This window comes from Ornithodoros turicata, chromosome 4 (genome assembly GCF_037126465.1).
Source record: "Ornithodoros turicata isolate Travis chromosome 4, ASM3712646v1, whole genome shotgun sequence".
Classification (NCBI taxonomy): domain Eukaryota; kingdom Metazoa; phylum Arthropoda; class Arachnida; order Ixodida; family Argasidae; genus Ornithodoros; species Ornithodoros turicata.
The window spans coordinates 61,653,099-61,672,048 of record NC_088204.1 but is presented as its reverse complement, the minus strand read 5'-3'; the positions used below and the strand labels follow the sequence as shown (position 1 = coordinate 61,672,048).

The following is an 18,950-nucleotide window of genomic DNA, read 5'->3' as shown; positions in this document are numbered from 1 at the left end:
TCTGGTAGCTGGTGCGCAGTGCAAGACAAAACCAGCCAATCACATGTTGCTGTCATTTGTTACAAGTGTGGAGGATTTCTTTCTGTGTTTGTGTGTGCATGCTCTGTTGACCGAAAAGCATTGGATGACGATTGGAGTTTTAATGGCGCATAGGCAACTAAGGTCAGAAAAGTGTTAGAGGATAACAAGGGTGATAACTTACTGTGGACACGTGTTGGCTTAGTGTAAAACTAGGGCCCTCAGTTTCCAGGTTCTATTTTTTGTGAAAATGTGGGGGTAAATATCTGGTTGAAAATGAGGACCTGCTAAACCTGGTAGAATGGGATGATAGACTGAGAAGTGATGGACGTACTTTCGTGTGAAAAAAAACAGAAATACTTTTTTTGTGTTGAAATCAAGTGAAAGAATATTTATTAAGAGGCAGGCTGATAATTGTCTGTATCACCACTAAGGCTTGCTCTGACTTCCATTTACAAAAAGAATAAGTTGCGTGTTGTGCAAAGCATCACCCATCGAAGAGTGTCGAGCGCTGCAGGCACCATAACTCTGAAACACTCATTTCAACGGCACAGCTACCTGAACAGTGCAAGTTCAGCATTTGAAAGCACTCACCAGATAACATCACACCTGCTCTGTTTACAAGGGCGGTGAGTGCACTAATACGTGGCATGATCGATAAGGCCCTTGGTTTTCTGCTGCGGCAAATTCAAAATTCTGCGGCACTGATTTGTAAGTTCCGCGATTTTTCGCGGCAAGGAGCCAGTGGCTGCTTGAAGCGGGAAACACTATTTTCTTGGTTAATGTGGGTACAAAATGTATTTTATAAACTTCAGCATTACATGATACCTTGTGATCTCCTCTGACAGCGAGTGCTGTTGTCAGCTACAATCATTTTATACCTGCTAAAAGATATTTCAGCGTCTGCAAAGTTTATAGGAATTGGCAAATACTTGATCGAAATAGATGCTAGATTCTGAGCAAACACCCTAATTCGGTTTCAAAGCTCAATTATTGTATTTGCTCGCATCATTTGCGCACTTTTTCTCCCTAAAAATAGTAAGATTTATGGGTGAGCAATTTGCGCGGGAACGTTTGTTACGGTATTCAAACGACGCAAAATTTTAAAATTTTAGTATGCGGGTCATATAGGCTCTCTGTACGGCCGATACTGTCGTTTTCACTGCATTGCGCAAGCGCAAAAGAAGAACCCAAGTACCGCGCAACTGCCGGCGGTCTGGAGGCAAAACGGCGGCCCACTACCGCTCATATACCGGTGAAATACGTCGAGACGCTGCTGGAAGACGCCACTAGTCCGCTCTTGGGAACCGAAAGCACGCTATGTTCCCAAACTTGTCATGTTATGCTGTAAGGTTTGCGGAAAGAATTGCTGGGTCCATTGTTTCTTTCCGTGTTCCGTAGTTCGAGTGACAGTATTGTCCATTGCGTCAGCGGACCATCACTCAAAGGTGCGCGCAAATCAGACAAAATCACCGCAATATAACTTCAGTAGCACAGTTGGCGTTGCGAAAGGTAATCACCACGGTCGCTGAGACTCGCGTGCCAGATATCCGCGCACGAAAACACGGTTGCGCATATTACGGGATTTTTTGGTTTCGTGTCCTAAAAAAAATATGCGATGCGCAAATTATCCGATGGTGCAAAATACGCGAGAAAATATGTAGAAGGGTCCCTGTAACTTGGAGCAGTTGGGAACGCGCTCTTATCTAATGTTATTTCACGTGAGCGTGCAATACTTCTCCTGCGACGCTGAACGTCGTAGTAATGGCGCATTCCATTGGCAGAGCTGAGTCAAATTTTTGCCCCAGGAAGGGACAAAAACTGTTCCATTGGCAGAATCGTGTCAGACGCTGAATGTTTCATTGGCGGAGCAAGAGCAAAACGTTTGCTCGAAAGAGCAATAATTTTTTACCCACGAGACCAAAGCTAACCCGGGAAAGCATGGGCTCACGCACTATGCGCATCGCGTGCTTTGTACGTCGAACTATTGTTAGCATTCCATTGATGAAGCAAATCCGCGTCACCGTGCCGGGCGCATGCACTCAAACCCCACCCAGCGCGGGGCAAAATCTGCTCGCCCAATGGAATACGCCATAGCTGTCGACATCGTACCAGTTACGTCCGCCGACCCAATCAGATTTCTGCGGAATTCTGCGTAAACGCCACAATATTTCGAGCAAAATAAGCGATTCCGTGAAATTCCGTGCCAAACGAAGGATTACGCGATGGATTCCAGATTCCGTGAAATTTTGAGGAATCACAGAAAACCCATGGCCTTAATGATCGACCTTACGTAGAGCATGAAGTTTTAAGGTTTTACCCGATTCTTCCCCGAATTTGCAGCCCGAATTGAAGATTGCCTCTTTAGGGTGAAGCCCGATTTTTACCCGGCAAATTGCCCTCACTGGGATGTCCGTAGGAACTAACTTACTTGTTTGGCAGAAAAATGCAGTTACATCACCGTTTGTACCAAACCGCTACAGTTAGTCTGAATAACTGAACCCGATTTCTCCCCGAATTTAGCGTACTGGAAGTTTTTTCACACGAATTTGCATGAATTTAGTGCACATGTTTATTTACCCGATTTTTACCCCCCGAATGCAGGAAAAAATATTTCCCGAAAACTTCAGGCTCTACTGATATGCCATATCGACCTTCACGTGAGTTCGTAGCAGGGCCCGAAATCGCGCCTCACCAGATGATTGTGATCGTGAATTTTGAATGCCCGAAACGCTGGGCTGTGCCTGACGCTGAACAATGGCACCAGTAGATGGAACTCTTTTCGACACCATCCCCATGAATTATGTAAAGGTTGCCTTGTCCATGTCTTCGTAAATTGTCAGCTTGAGCTTGTCTTTTCCGTGTGGTGCTGGCTCCTGAGGCGACAGCATCAAGGATGCTGTACTTGGATTTCAGAATCGTAGACAGCGTATCTGCTGGAATGCCATACCTTGCAGCAACATCCTTCTTCTTTTCGCCGCTACTCACGGCGTTGGTGATTCCCACCTTCGCATCCATTGAAAGAGTCTTCCGTTTGCACACGTGACCAGAGTCTGCAAGCACCATAATGTCACAATGTGGAAGTCGCCACACAAAAAGAAAGAATGCACGTAGTGAAGACGGGAAGAGGGAAGAGGCCTGCAAAATGGGGAAGGGGAAGCAGGGCAGAGCGTGTTGGCGCAGTCCCCTTGCCTTCTTTCCTTTTGGCCTTGGATAAATCGGGGCTCCGCACAAAACGTTCGCAGAACAAAAGGTATGCTCTTGTTCTCAATTCTCCACACGGGATGCTTCATAACGTGGAGAGCTCGGGTCAAATGCCTTCGTTATACGCAAAGCCCCTAGCTTTGTGCAGCGGAAAATAAAATTTTCTGCGAAGTGGGACTTTACATCTCTGTGGTATTCTGCGGGCAATAGAAAACAATAAAAAAACGAAGTTTCAGCATTCTCCCACGATCACACAAACGAACAGAAGTATATAAGCGAATCTAAGTTTACCGTAAGAGATACTTACACAGGGTTTGTGCAGATAAACGAAAAGGGGATATGCACATGCAACTCATGTCTATGGAACTGACAAACTTCTAGTGGTGTATGACGGCGCATTGATGAGTGCGAAAGCTATAGAAAAATAGTTAACCTACAATGACAAACTAACCGAGACTAACCTAATTTGATGTAAAGTGACACTCCAGGAAGCTTGAGGTGAAGCCAACTTGCAGAGTGGTAACACCAAGCCAAGGAATGCCTATAATTCTATAATACACCGAATATTCCACAAAAAAGACTGACGATTCTGCAGGAAACTGTATTCCATGAGACATAGCCAATTCCGTGAAATTTCGCAGAATCGCGGAAATCTAGGTGCTCTGCTCTAGATAAACAGGTCACCTGAATAGATTGCGTTGTACCGAAGCTAAACAACACGGCTGTCAGGAAACTTGTTACAGGAAAAAAGTTACTTGGAGAAATTCGTTGCATGGAGACTTCATTAAATCGAGGTTTAACTCTGGCACCCGAATCTCTCATCCATATGGGTTGGCCATTCAGGTGAACTTTGACTAACTCGTAGTGTTCTTATAGACCATGAGGGTCTTGTACGGCCTGTCCTGTCCACTTGGTCTGTCTACTTTTCTTTGTATGTTTCTTCTTCGAGAAACAAACTCTCTCCATATACTCCTCTTTGTGTAAAAAATTGCGCACAGTGGAGTCCGGAAAAGTGCAGCATGGCAGGCGATGCTTACCTCCGCATCTGTAACGACCGTTCGTCTTCTGATTCCTTGTTTTTGTTGTCTTGCATGAGGTTGTCAGTGACATCTTGTGCACCTTAGTGCTTACACGTTCTCGTCTAAGTTGCGTCCGTTCGCGCACTGCTGTTTTCCTGTTAATACGACTTGCAGTGCCTGTTGAAAGTTAACGCCTCCTCTCTCTGCCAAGCGCCGTTGTTATAAATGAGAATACGCTGGACGGGCAAGCGAAAATTTTGCACACTTTCACTCATCATTGCCAAAACAAAGTCGTCGTTGTTGTTGTTGCTCGTTTAAAGTAAGGACTGCTTGTAGTGATTGTAAAAATTATTAATCTCTGGAAACATACTTGTCCAGTTGACTCAACAGCAAGAAACCAGGATGAATTGTCTCAGCAGCTTGTGACAGGACTTCAACTTTTGGAAGTAGTTGGTCCGAATTTGCACCTGCAGCTCCATTCCAAGGTACAAATTAAAAACTTTTTCGTGCTGTTTTAGAAAGTGGAGTGACGAATATGGTTGCTGTCACATCAGCTATGTATGCTCTATCCTTGGAAGAAATTCCTTGGAACAGTCGCATACGTGTCACACATAGAGCTTTTGTGTTTTGGGGTTTTACTTTTGTTTTTAAATCGAGGGAGGAAGGGCAAAAATCGAGTGTTATTTTAGGAGCAGGAAAGTTAGGTAAAATTGGACGATATTGGGTGGAACAACAGATTTTCAGCTGTAATTAAGATTCAAGAACTTGTTTCTCACACGTGGGATGAACATCAAGTGCCAGTATTGGTGGCTGGATTTGCATTTTGGCATGTTTGTTTGAAGTTCGTTATTTATTTAATTTTTTTTTTTTTTTTGGATGGGGTGGGGGGGTTACTTCAAGTGAGGATGATTCAAACCTGGGGGGAGGGATAAGATGGGTTTTACTGGGTCTGACACCAAAATTACAAGGCTCTAACATACTGCATTTACCACCAACAAATGGGAATATCTCTCTCTGAATGCACTGCATTTTCTGGCTGCACTTTGTGTGTTTCAGGTAGCAGAAGTGCTCCCAGCATTGTGCGTAACACTGGACCACAGTCACACAGCGGTACGCCACATGGCTGCTCGTTGTCTGGGCATGCTGAGCAAAGTGTTAACTGTCCCCACTATGACCCTCATCCTTGGGGAGGTGCTAGGCAGGATCGGGGCTTCGCATGCAGATACTCAACGTCAAGGTGCCATCGAAGCCATTGCCTGTATCCATAACATTGGGTTTTTCTCTCTGATCAACAACAGTCGAACTCCTTTACAACGAAACTAGGGAATCAACAAAATAAATTTGTTATAGAGGATGTGCATCATATTCACGTTGTATAAAATTGCAGCCTTACGTAGGGACTAAGTCGGTTCACTGTACTACGAAAATTACTGTTGAATGACCATTTGGTGGTTTCCTAAAACACAGCTTGTTACTGTCTAGACGCCATAGTTTGGTATTCCATACGTATTTCTGCGTGACTTCAAAAAGCAGCTGCTCATTCGGAAAAGCGAAATATTAATTAGAGTTGTTGAACATTTTCTCAGTAAGAATTTACAAGTAACTGAATTAACTCTAGGGTTCTGGGTTTTTGGATTTATCAAAAAAATGTACACCAGTAGAATTTTAAGCAATTCAGATTTATCCGAAAAACTCCGCATTTCTGGGCCCAGTAATCGATAACTGAGCAAGAAAAGTGATACCTTGCTGACTGGTTGGATCGTTTCCATTGGTGTCGAGATTACCTCGCATCACAGGTTGCCAACCCCTGCGACAAGGAAGGGTGGAAAGACTGAAGGAAATCTGTCAAACCGCATCCACCGCACAGCTGTCTTTCGCGAAGCATCCGTGTAATGCACTAATCTCCATCCTTGCCTAGAGCTAATTTGCCATTGGAGTCACTGAATAGGTTACCTTATATTTAGTGGCACTATTTGACATAAGGGCATTTTAAGGTCATTTCAGCCATTTCTCAGGTATGCTTGGAAAACATCAAGTGCCTATGGTTTTTCTTTCTCTCCTTCTCTCGCCTGTATTTTCAAATGGACAACTTTTGTGCATTGAAGACATACATTTTGTTGACTATTACTAGAGCCTGAAGTTTTAGGGTTTAGGGATCCTTCCCCGAATTTGCACCCCGAATTGAAGGTTGCCACTTTAGAATAAAACCCGATTTTTACCTGGCAAATTGCCCTCACTGAAACATCTGTAGGAACGCACAATAGCTTGTTTGCAAGAAAAACACAATTACAACCCCGTTTGCAGCAAACCAGTACAACTTGTTTGAGTAATAGAGCCCGGTTTCTCCCTGAATTTTGCATAGTGGAAGTATTCCTACCCGAATTTGCATGAATTTAAAGCACATGTTTATTTCCCCGATTTTCCCCCCCGAATTTGGAAAAAAATATTTCCCGAAAACTTCAGGCTCTAATTACCATTTGCAACCACCTCAGTTTCCAGGGTGTCTACCAACCTGCAAAACCGGGAATTATCGGAGAATTTTGATGCATCTCGAAAACTCGCGATTGTCAGGGAATTTGTCAAAATGCAGCTGACGTCTGGGAAAATCTCACACATTTGCGACGACTATATGTATGAAATCAGTGGTTGAGTGGCCACGCCACAGCAACGTTGCCTGCAAGTAGCTGTTAGCCAATACGACAAGCTCAGAGGCAGGAAAGTAAGGCTGCCTCACTAATATTCAATAAATGATTTGTTTTATGAGGGATCTGTATGAAAATGTAGCAGGAGGTACCAAGCTAACTTTTCGTTTTGGTCAGGGAACTGCCTCGAAATAGTCGGTGAAAACCTGGAAAAGTCAGGGAATTTGGAGGCGTCGATTTGGTAGACACCCCTGGTTTCACACGCTAAGATATTTCACATGCTGAGGGTTAAGCCCCTTTTTTTTTCAATTTATTGACACCCAACACCCCCTGTAGAGGGCGTCACATGGGTGGAGTGGGTATAACAGGCATAAGAAACAACAATATATACAGTAGCCTGCTAAGAACAACATAGACACAATGCAAAAACATGAGATACAATATGATGGTAGATATTGTAGGTTACTGAGCCCTTGTTACATTACTAGCCCTTGACTCGTAAATGCCAGGTGTGATTGATAACCTTGGGCTGGACCTGGTGCCTTACATAGTGTTTCTAGTGGTTCCCATGCTTGGAAGAATGAGCGACAACAACGAAGCCGTCCGCCTCCTGGCCACCCACTGTTTTGCAGCCCTCGTGCGCCTCATGCCTCTCGACGTAAGTGTTTTTATCCGCTGATTCAACTCGCTGATGGAAACTGACCTGCGCAACATTCAATGTAGGTTGTTAAAAACCAACTTTTTTTTTCTCCTTCAGGGCGGCATACATGAGCCGTTGAATTTACCTGCACACTTGGAAGCAAAACGCATCGAGGAGAAACACTTTCTGGAGCAGCTCATGAACGCCAAACACGCCGACAACTTCCAGCTTTCTATCCCGATCAGTGCTCAACTTCGCTCATATCAGCAGGTGCAGACCCCCTTTGAATGTGCACTTGGAGCACAGTGTATTGCTTGAATTGCCTTAATTTCCAACCATTAACATGCACCAACCAAAAATTGCACTGGCATATAACTAGGGCCTGACTTTTTCGGGTTTTATTTTTGGCCAAATTCGGGGGGTAAATATCGGGTGATATTTTTCATTTGAAAATTCGGGTGTATTCGGGTTAAATCCCGTTACGGCATATTCTGTCGTCAGGAATTCGGGTGTATTCAGGTGATTTTTTTTTGTTTAATAAAAATTTGTCTTAACATGGAACTAATGTGTAGCAATGTTATCAAACTTTATTTTAATGCACGCTTACGAGTGTGCCACGTGACCCGGATGTTTTCGGGTAGATTCGGGTTAAACCCGAACTTTACAGATTTCGTTCGGGGGGTAAGTATCGGGCGGATACGGGTTTAACCCTAAAAAGTCAGGCCCTACATATAACACGTGCAAGCTCAGCTAATCTGTGGTTATGTTCAGAAAACGAAGAATCGTCGCGTTGGGATGAATGATTACGTGATAATGCTTTACACAGTGTTAGTACAATAAGCACCGTGTTTAACATCCGTCAGGGAAGTCGACATGTTTAAGTATAACTTGTACCTCACTGTGCCAAGCTGCTCGTTTCTCGCTGTCCCTGACAAACCCTCTAACCTATGGATCAGAACTTGCTGCCGCGACAACAAATACAGCGTGTGACGTGCAGGAGGGGCCTGGAGGTCAAACTCTGCGGTATGCTATGTGCATTATGCTATGTGCATTATGGGCTAGAAATTACGGTAAATGAATTGATGTGATCTACATTGGATCATAAATGGTGCGTGCAGGATCTCACGTGGTAATTAATGAGTCTGTGGTAAAAGCGCTTGTGATGCTGTATACCAAACTGACACCCAGATCGGCACTAAAGCACAAAGATTTCTCAATGTGGAGTCAATGCTGTTAGGTGCATTATTTTCTCCTGCACTTGTTGCACCCGGTGTGAGAGACCTGCACTTTGCATTCTTTTTTGCTTGTTTTCTCCTGCACCTTCGTATTCGTTTCACAGTGCAACTTGCTCCTGCACCAAACTGCTCTGCACCAAATCCGCAAACCGCTGCACCATCTGTAGAGTAAGTGCAAGGGGGCAGGGCAGTACAAGCAGACGACACACATGGCAACGTGGCGGTGGAACGTGCGCGCATATTAGATTCTTGATGAAAATGGGAAAGCTGTTGTCAAGGAGGAGGTTGAGAAGGAGGATCCCGGTAGTTAGTGCAGTTTCACCTTGTGTGTAGCCTTTTTCTGCTATTTTATAGTCTTCAGTAAGCAGTGAATATTCAAACATTGCTCGGATTAATCAGATCGACCAGGCATGATGGCAAGCAAAACATGTGCTTCTGTTAGCATAGTGCTGTGCAGTGCTTTCATGATATATGTAGTGGAACCATTTGCCAAGCGCTACGACTGCAGTTGCTGCCTCTTCCGAATCTGTATTAAGGATCCAAAGCACCACAACTGCAGTACGTGCTGCCATAGCGACCGCAAACAACCGTGAACAGCGTACAAGCTACGTGGGAAGTGCAGCCCAACGACGCCCAATAGGAGACTACACAGCAGACAGCACTTGCACCCTCGCATTGTTTTCAGGCCTAGGGGTGACTGCACCTGTCAGAACCTTTCTGTCATTTCTGTTGCATGCCCTTGGTGAAAAAGATAAAATGGGGCAGCACCTTTTTTTTTTTATGAAAATAATGCACCTGCTGTTACATTGACACCAACACAAAAGGAACGGGATTCATGAGTCGTTCGTTATTTATGAACAAGAGAAACTGCAACGTACACTTTCCCTCTCCCTCTCAATAAGGCTGACAACGTGGAGCGGCCTCCCATTGGTGTCCTCAAACGATTAGTCCAATAATCACGGCATATCCTTTGAGGAAACCAATCTGAGGCCTGTCTGCATTGCCGTACTCCTTGAAAAGAAGAGCTTAAAGGGACCAACAAGAGACCCTCAAAACATGGGGATGCCTATGTAATGCATTCCTGCAAGAATAACGGAGATAAATGTTAATGAAAAACAACAGCAAAAAAAAAGAGGGACTGCTGCGACCTGATTGTTACTGATGAGACGGAGAAGCTAGTTGCGACGTTACAAGCAAATGACCTCCATTGCAGGTGATCTACCTTTGTGCAATCTTGGAGTGAGCAAATGGTGCATGTGATTTCAGGCCACTTGCAGGGTGGAAGGGGTTATCAGTAGGGGTGTGCGAATATTCGAATTCTCGAACTCGAATCGAATATCAAACGCTCGAACTATTCGATTCGCGAATCGAATATCCAATATTCGATTTTTCGAATATTCGACTATTCCACGAATATGTGCGATACAACCCGAAAGTGGGCTTCACCTGTAGCTTCCGTGCATGAGGTGAAGCCTCCTTTACGAAATTGCCCTTGCTGCAGGACCAACACAGGCTGGACGGTGTTTAGTTCAAGATAACGTTATCCAAAGTTAGTTTTGTAGACATCGTCTGCGGAAGGGGCGGCGCACCTCCCATATGCAGTTTAGCGGTGCCGACGAGGGACTTTGATTTGATGTCTGTGAGGTTGCCTTTAAAAAATTAGGACTCTTGAATAATCACTACAGCCCACGAACAAGAAGGGTGCCTTAAAGATGTCCTTTATGTCTAAAATTTCAGTAGTGCAACTTCCTAGTAGTGCAAAGAAACTAAAAGGTGTTCATGGCAAAGCTCAGGCAGGATGCCAATTCATTTGTTTCACAAATGGCCTGTGGTTGTCTGAAACAATTACAGTCTCATCCGTATAACATGCTACTGCCTGACATAAAATTTTGAAGTCAAGGTAACCACTCCAGTACTCCAGTAAGTGAAGGCTCACCTGAAAAGCAGGAAGCACTATCATGTAAAATTAAAGAGTAGGGGCTTTAAACAGAAGAATTGCATGTCCCTTTTGTGACAGTTAATGCCAGAAAAATTACATTAAAGCCATAAGCTACAAAATGGAAACTTTTAGTGCGAAAGTCACATGTTGTAAATTTTGCACGAATATTCAATATTCGATTCGGTATTCGGAATTTTTTCCCTCATTCGATTCGATATTTGATTCGACTTAAAATATTCGGATTTGCACACCCCTAGTTATCAGGCATCCACTTGACGCCTTTTTGAGCACGAACTCTGCCTTCGTTGAACGTGACATGGCAAAAATTGCATACATTTCAGATAAAGATCCTCCTTGAGAGCTATTCTCTGCCGAGAACTTGTTTTTTTTTTTTTTTTTTTTTTTTTTTTCAGGAATCTCTTTATGGTCACCTTAAATTGTGGTTTCGTTCACTCGTAAATCAAGCACAATGGAGTACACGCAGTAACCGGTTATTGACACAAGCTTTCATCCAGTGAACTGCATTTCACCTGATGGAATGCAGTCCACTGCATGAAAACTTCACTGCATGTACTTCATTGTGTTCGTTCATCTTGGACCCTGACTATCCATTGGAACTACCTCCGATGTAGCCAGACAGACAAACAGATGCGTCTCATTTCTATTGTGTTAGTCTGCTTTCTTTTTTCTTTCCTTTCTTTTTTTTTTTTTTTTTGAGGCGACCATTCTTGGAAATTGAATTGCACAGTGACAAGGCACTGTTCAGTCAAAATATTTTACGCTTTCACTCCCGATATTCTGGGTGATCAATTAAGCAGGACTTCCAGAGATGTGAGTTTGCAGCTTGTTTGATGTTGCCACTGTGTTGTTGTTGATCTCTTTGTATTTCCCGTATGCAGGAAGGTGTGAACTGGCTGGCATTCCTCAACAAGTACAAATTGCATGGAATTCTGTGTGACGACATGGGCTTGGGAAAGACGTTGCAGTCCATCTGTATCTTGGCACAGGATCATTTTCTCAGGGAACAAGCTTATAAGGTTAAACTCTTTTTGGTACCTCTTTTCTTAATGTTGCTGCCCGAAAAGTGCTGTTTATGCATCAGCACTTGTGTTTTTGGGGTTGACCTGTTTTCTGAAAATGGGGGGCAAAAATAATTTTTCATTGTGCCCGTAAAAATTTTAGTAGAATTTTACCTGCAACCATATTACAGTCGAGCCCATTTATAACGATGTTGACAGAAACAAGTATCGTTATGCATGAACTTCCATGAGGTTGCCTGTCGGGATTACGTCAACAGAATAGGTAGATCGGTAAGTTTGACATTGCTGAACATGCTCATTTGTTGAGAGCATGAAAGCATTCTATCTAGCTCTAGATTGGCACAGCATTGTGCCATAAAATACATAAGCAACATGAAACGACATAACAGCTGATGCTACGTGCGGCTCCGCACATCTGAAAATCAGCGGCTTCATCCATTATTCGTCATCCAGTGCCGTAGTCAATATTGTTTCCTCCGTCAGAACTGTGTTGTCCATTAGAATGCATGTTGTCCACGGGTAAATCGTCGACACATGTTTGAGTGGCGACTCGCAATTGTCTTCCAATTGAAGTTATTATTGCATCCTAGATCGTAATCTGTGTGCTTTACTGTGTTCTGAAAATTACCAACTTCTTGTTGGAACTGAAAAATAGGGTAAAATCGGGCGATATCGGACGGAAGAGCTGATTTTAAGGCGATAATTTAAAGAAAAGTATGTCTAGCATCTCAGATGAATATGAGGTGCAGACTGGCCATGCTGAACGCATAGTGCCTAGCACTCTCCTCTGTTCCATGCCTTTATTGGTGGCTGAATTTGCATTTTGAAAGTGTTTCACCATCTAAAACATTGGGCTCTATATGTCCTGTTGAGTGGGAGCTGTCAGTTGATTCCTGACTCGTGTCGGCGTCACCAAAGCTCTGGTGAAAAATATTGAGTCCCCCTAACACTTGAGAATGTCGACTGTGTATGGGGCACATCCTTCCCCATTGCACTATTTACAATCAAACCGCGTCTGTTGTCAGAGTGTCATAAACACCTACCAGTTTCTCGGGTTTCCGAGCACTGCACAACTTTCCCACTGCTTGTGAGAAACCTGCTAAACAGCCTCACAGGTTTTATGTTAGGTGTACGACTTACTAGATTATAGCGACCATGTCATGGGGACCCCTTCCCAGCGTCGCATTTGGAGGCTAGCGGTGGCGCTTCTCATTGGCTCGTTTATTGCTTCCTCAATTTCTACAGTATTCTGTAGTTGAGCTTATCTTCATCTTTTTGTACAAGCGGTGGTTGTCCCGCGAGACTTGCCTCCTTCTCAAGTTGATTAACATCATCATGCTACGCGTTTTCATAGGAGTTGTTACTGCCGTCTGCTACGGTAGTCGTACGTCCACTTCTGCGCGTTCAAAATTAAAATTTCCATAATCCAATCGTGATGTAGACCTCGCGGGCGGATGAGTAACGCCCCTGCGGATCGTGCGGACAGGCTCCTCATTGGGTTTGCCGATTATGACATAGTCGCTATAATCTAGTAGTTCGTGGTTAGATGCACCAGGATATGTAGGGTAAAAGTGGGTGACATCAGGTAGAAGATTAAAGATGGTGCTTTTCACGTTTTGTATTAACATGAGCCGCATAGCGGCTGTGCCAGATGTGCAGTGCATAGTGTTCTCCCGTGTACTGTGTATTGGCTGAATTTACACTTTGGCAAGCGTGTTTTTGGATCTCATCCACCAGCCCGCCCGCGTCTTCTGATTCTTTAGGGGCTTTTCTGGCTTTACCTAAAGTATTTAACCCTTAAACACGAGGCTCTCTACATATTTGGCTGCCTCTTATGTGTGTAATAGACAAGCCTCTTATATGCTAGTGCTTTATTTCAGGAGAGTGGCCAGCCAGACTCAAAGCCACTGCCTTCGCTGGTCATCTGCCCGCCGACCCTGACTGGACACTGGGTCTATGAAGTAGAGAAGTTTGTCAGCTCAAAGTATCTCAACCCACTTCACTACACCGGACCACCTACAGAGCGGATGAAGTAAGTGCATTTTTGCATTTTGCAACGATTGAGCCTTATAACTGTGCGAATAGTAAAAATTTGGAATATCAAATCGAATAATGACTTCAAGCAACCCGGTTTACTGCAATGTGCACATACAGCAAGTACACATTTTCATAGTCATAGATGTAGGAAAGCATCAACTTTGAAAGGATGCGGAAAAGGTTGACACTCCAGTAAGACAATTTACACTGTTACAGTTTCAGGTGTACCCTACTGATTGTAAAGTTCCTCAAGGGCAGACAATGTAGTTGATGCAGTGACCGCCACAGACAGGGGCTTTACACGTTATGGACTGACTCTAACTCATGTACCATGCGTATGTGGTACATGGCTTAGAGTCAGTACAGCATAATGTGCAGCAACATCTTGAGCTCGATGATGGATGCAAGAAGGTTGCACGTCAGACACAAAAAGTTATGGTTTGCTCGTGGCATCCACATATCACCCTTGGTGCTATCACATTGTTGAGTTGGCTTAACCAGCCCTCAGGCAGGCAAACCATGACAGGTGGCTAATTGTAAGCAGGCTCAGTGGCAGAAGGTTAAGGCAGGTTCAGCCTTGAACCTCCGCTTTCCGCGATGCTAAAGGGATGCGCATTGAGTGTTAGCATTCAAGCTATCTTTTGTGTCAATGCTGTTGCTCTCTCACGTGACAGCGGTTATCTCCGCTGTCACATAATGTAATGGCTGGAGCACCTCCCGTCGTGTTCACAAATGCCGCTTTTAAGAAACTCACTCGAGATACTGAGGTGTAGTTCAGATTGGTCTTGCAGTGCAGACGCAGTAGTTTGCTGGTGTCTGGAGAATTGGATGCAGCTCCCATGTCATAGTGGTTAAGACGATCACTTTCCATGCCGAGACTGGGAAGTGACATGAGTTCGAATCCTATTACCGGCTGTGCTGTCTGAGGTTTTCCCTGGGTTTTCCCGAAGACTTTCCAGACGAATGTCGGCACAGTTCCCCCTGAAGCCTGCCCCGGACGCACACTAACCGCCCTGTCCCCCACTCCTTCATCCTATCCTCTCTCCATCTCTCCACATCTGTATGCCGCTCATAGCCACAGTTGCTTCGCGGCGCTAACGCGGAATTTAAAGAAAAAAAAAGAACTGGATGCCAAGCATTTCAGCCGTCACAGTCTATTTGCCAGTTAAGTACCGTATGTGCACGATTGCAAAACACGGTGCCCCCAAAAGGGGGGTCGTCTTGCAATTGGAACCATGCCTTCTGCCAGACAAGGGAGAGAGTGCAAATGCCAGACAAAAGGAAGAGAATGAAAGGCGAGGAGGAGAGCCCACGTGACTTACTTCTCCCTCACTTGTCAGCTGTGCCTCGTGTATTTCGGTGCTAGTTGCGTTTGCATGTGCGTTTCGTGATAGCCTCCTTGCGTGTTTTCTACTCTGCCGAATTCAAGTGGAAGGTGATCGAAGCAACTGAAACCATGAACAACAACGTTCAAGTTGGGCAGTGTTTCCGAGGCAAACGTACGAAGATGGCTTGGGCAACAGAAAGAAATCTTCTACTGTTCCAGCATGAGGAAAACCCTTGGTGAGCCAAAGAGTGGACGGCAAGCTAACACGAGAAGGACCTAACCCCTACCGGACGTCTGAAGTGTGCCTCTCTGCGCCAAGTAGGATTTTTACGCGTGGAGGGCAATCCCCGAGAACATCATAGTGTGCACGTTCAAGAAATACAGCATCCCGAACGCGATGGATGGGACTGAAGACGACTTGCTGTGGGACGACTCAGACAAGAAGAACAGTGGTGATTCTGACATAGATGAAAGTCGACTGCTCTTAATAAAGTATGTTAGGTGGCAATTTTTGTCATTATTTTTTTTTTCTGCCTATTTTTGCGATTATTTTTAGGGGAGTTGTCTTGCATTCAAGCAAATACGGTACTCCCTCCCATGCGGTGCCTTTGCCTTCACCATCTGGGGTGGGCTCTGCGCAATGCACACACAGCCCCCGGTGTGCATGTCATTGGACTATCCAGACACTGACTCATTGCTTAGGTGGACTCGCTGTTGGGCACGTTGGTGACTATACATGAAGATCCAAAACACAGCGCGAGAAGACACGACGGAAGAAGAGAGGACAGGACAGGCGCTGACTCCAACGAACAGTTTAATAACACAAAAACCAGTACGCAGGCGCACAGCCGCCAACTCAGTCACCCCACCTTGGTCCAAAAGCGCAGACGCTCAGACAGACACAATCACTACCGCAGCGACAACATCCTCCTCTCCCCCGATAACAAAGACACAGAAGTTTGGCTCACACACCTACCGCCTCTATCCCCGATAAAAAACGCTTCAGATAACTCCCACGCACCCTTATCTCTGCTCCTAGATAGCACGATAGTCTGACTAAATAGCGGAGTACACTTACATTTGGTAACATGCATAGGCAAATGACGCGTGTCCGCACTAGACAAAGACCTTTCATGCTCTCGGGCCCTGTCGTTAACACACCGGCCAGTCTGGCCAATGTACACCCTATCGCATGTGAGTGGGATCTCGTAAACTACCCCCACCGCACAGCTAACGTACTGGTGCTGATGGCTCTTGCCACAAGAGACTTTAGGCTTACTACGATCAACTTTCGAACAAAGGCCCGAGAGCTTGCAAGGTGCCGAAAATACCATAGGTACACCGTACCTATTAGCCACTCTTTTCAAATTGTGCGATACTCTGTGCACGTACGGAACAACCATACATCTAGTAGAACCCCTCGCCACTTCCCCCCTAGGTTTCCGCACCTTTCCTTTAACCTTTTGGAGAAGGCCTTCGGCTACACTCGCCAACACCCTTGTGGGGAATCCAGCAGCACCCAACCTGTCAACCTGGGCCGTGAAACTCTCCAACAAAACGTGCTCACAAGACTTATTTAAAGCGGATTCCAAGCAGAGCAAAGCAATAGCGCGCTTCACAGTCTTAGATTGGGCTGAGTCAAAAGGCATCAGGTCCTTCTTTGCCCTCGGGTGGAAGGCCCAACACAAGCGCTTCTCCCCAACACGGATATTAAGGTCCAGGAACTGTATACGCCCATTCGCCTGTAGCTCTGACGTGAACGACAACCCTTTCCCTCCACAGTGAAATTGCTGTAACACACCACTAACAATATTCTCATAGCAATCATCAGCGCGCCGCCCCACAACAACCAGGAAATCGTCAACGTACCGACAAATTCTAAGCACAGACCCATCATCCAGAACAGATCTTACCCCTCTATCCACCGCGGACAGAAAAATGTCACACAAAACCGGCGCAACACACGACCCGATGCAAATACCCCGACGCTGCAAAAACAGCCTATCCTCATGCTGCACTACCGTCGCCCCCAAATAGAACTCCAAAAGAGTCATGAAATTATCACGGCAAGCCCAGAAGCATTCTGAAAGGCGATCACACCATTCACCTCAATGCAGTCCCTGACAGCACAAAACAGTTCCTGGTGAGGCACAGAATAGAATAAATCCACCACGTACACGGAGAACAGATATCCCACTGATGTCAATCCCTCCAGCAAGCCGATGACCTCACCAGAACTCCTCACCACGAAGGGGTCCCCCAAGTCAAGCTCCCGCAATGCTTAACGTGGTGGATTTATTCTATTCTGTGCCTCACCAGGAACTGTTTTGTGCTGTCAGGGACTGCATTGAGGTGAATGGTGTGATCGCCTTTCAGAATGCTTCTGGGCTTGCCGTGATAATTTCATGACTCTTTTGGAGTTCTATTTGGGGGCGACGTTAGTGCAGCATGAGGATAGGCTGTTTTTGCAGCGTCGGGGTTTTTGCATCGGGTCGTGTGTTGCGCCGGTTTTGTGTGACATTTTCTGTCCGCGGTGGATAGAGGGGTAAGATCTGTTCTGGATGATGGGTCTGTGCTTAGAATTTGTCGGTACGTTGACGATTTCCTGGTTGTTGTGGGGCGGCGCGCTGATGATTGCTATGAGAATATTGTTAGTGGTGTGTTACAGCAATTTCACTGTGGAGGGAAAGGGTTGTCGTTCACGTCAGAGCTACAGGCGAATGGGCGTATACAGTTCCTGGACCTTAATATCCGTGTTGGGGAGAAGCGCTTGTGTTGGGCCTTCCACCCGAGGGCAAAGAAGGACCTGATGCCTTTTGACTCGGCCCAATCTAAGACTGTGAAGCGCGCTATTGCTTTGCTCTGCTAGGAATCCGCTTTAAAGAAGTCTTGTGAGCACGTTTTGTTGGAGAGTTTCACGGCCCAGGTTGACAGGTTGGGTGCTGCTGGATTCCCCACAAGGCTGTTGGCGAGTGTAGCCGAAGGCCTTCTCCAAAAGGTTAAAGGAAAGGTGCGGAAACCTAGGGGGGAAGTGGCGAGGGGTTCTACTAGATGTATGGTTGTTCCGTACGTGCACAGAGTATCGCACAATTTGAAAAGAGTGGCTAATAGGTACGGTGTACCTATGGTATTTTCGGCACCTTGCAAGCTCTCGGGCCTTTGTTCGAAAGTTGATCGTAGTAAGCCTAAAGTCTCTTGTGGCAGGAGCCATCAGCACCAGTACGTTAGCTGTGCGGTGGGGGTAGTTTATGAGATCCCACTCACATGCGATAGGGTGTACATTGGCCAGACTGGCCGGTGTGTTAACGACAGGGCCCGAGAGCATGAAAGGTCTTTGTCTAGTGCGGACACGCGTCATTTGCCTATGCATGTTACCAAATGTAAGTGTACTCCGCTATTTAGTCAGATTGTCGTGCTATCTAGGAGCACAGATAAGGGTGCGCGGGAGTTATCTGAAGCGTTTTTTATCGGGGATAGAGGCGGTAGGTGTGTGAGCCAAACTTCTGTGTCTTTGTTATCGGGGGAGAGGAGGATGTTGTCGCGGCGGTAGTGATTGTGTCTGTCTGAGCGTTTGCACTTTTGGACCAAGGTGGGGCGACTGGGTTGGCGGCTGTGCGCCTGCGTACTGGTTTTTGTGTTATTAAACTGTTCGTTGGAGTCAGCGCCTGTCCTGTCCTCTCTTCTTCCGTCGTGTCTTCTCGCGCTGTGTTTTGGATCTTCATGTATAGTCACCAATGTGCCCAACAGCGAGTCCTCTTGGATTACATTTCTTCTACATCGGGCCCTTCTTTTTGTGTTTCATCAAGAGCGCCAGATATGGCTGCAATTATGGCGGCAATGGCGGCCACA

The 18,950-nt window shown here is 45.5% G+C and overlaps 1 protein-coding gene across 1 annotated transcript in view; it reads left to right on the top strand.

Moving 5' to 3' along the window:
* The window catches only part of LOC135391659 (TATA-binding protein-associated factor 172-like), a 92,521-nt gene that overhangs the window by 55,226 nt on the left and 18,345 nt on the right, over positions 1–18,950 (top strand). Inside the window, exons 23-28 of the mRNA XM_064621998.1 lie at positions 4,620–4,726; positions 5,298–5,499; positions 7,393–7,541; positions 7,641–7,793; positions 11,597–11,734; positions 13,618–13,769. Of these exons, the coding sequence (XP_064478068.1) occupies positions 4,620–4,726; positions 5,298–5,499; positions 7,393–7,541; positions 7,641–7,793; positions 11,597–11,734; positions 13,618–13,769 (901 nt within the window). The remainder of the gene's footprint in view (positions 1–4,619; positions 4,727–5,297; positions 5,500–7,392; positions 7,542–7,640; positions 7,794–11,596; positions 11,735–13,617; positions 13,770–18,950) is intronic.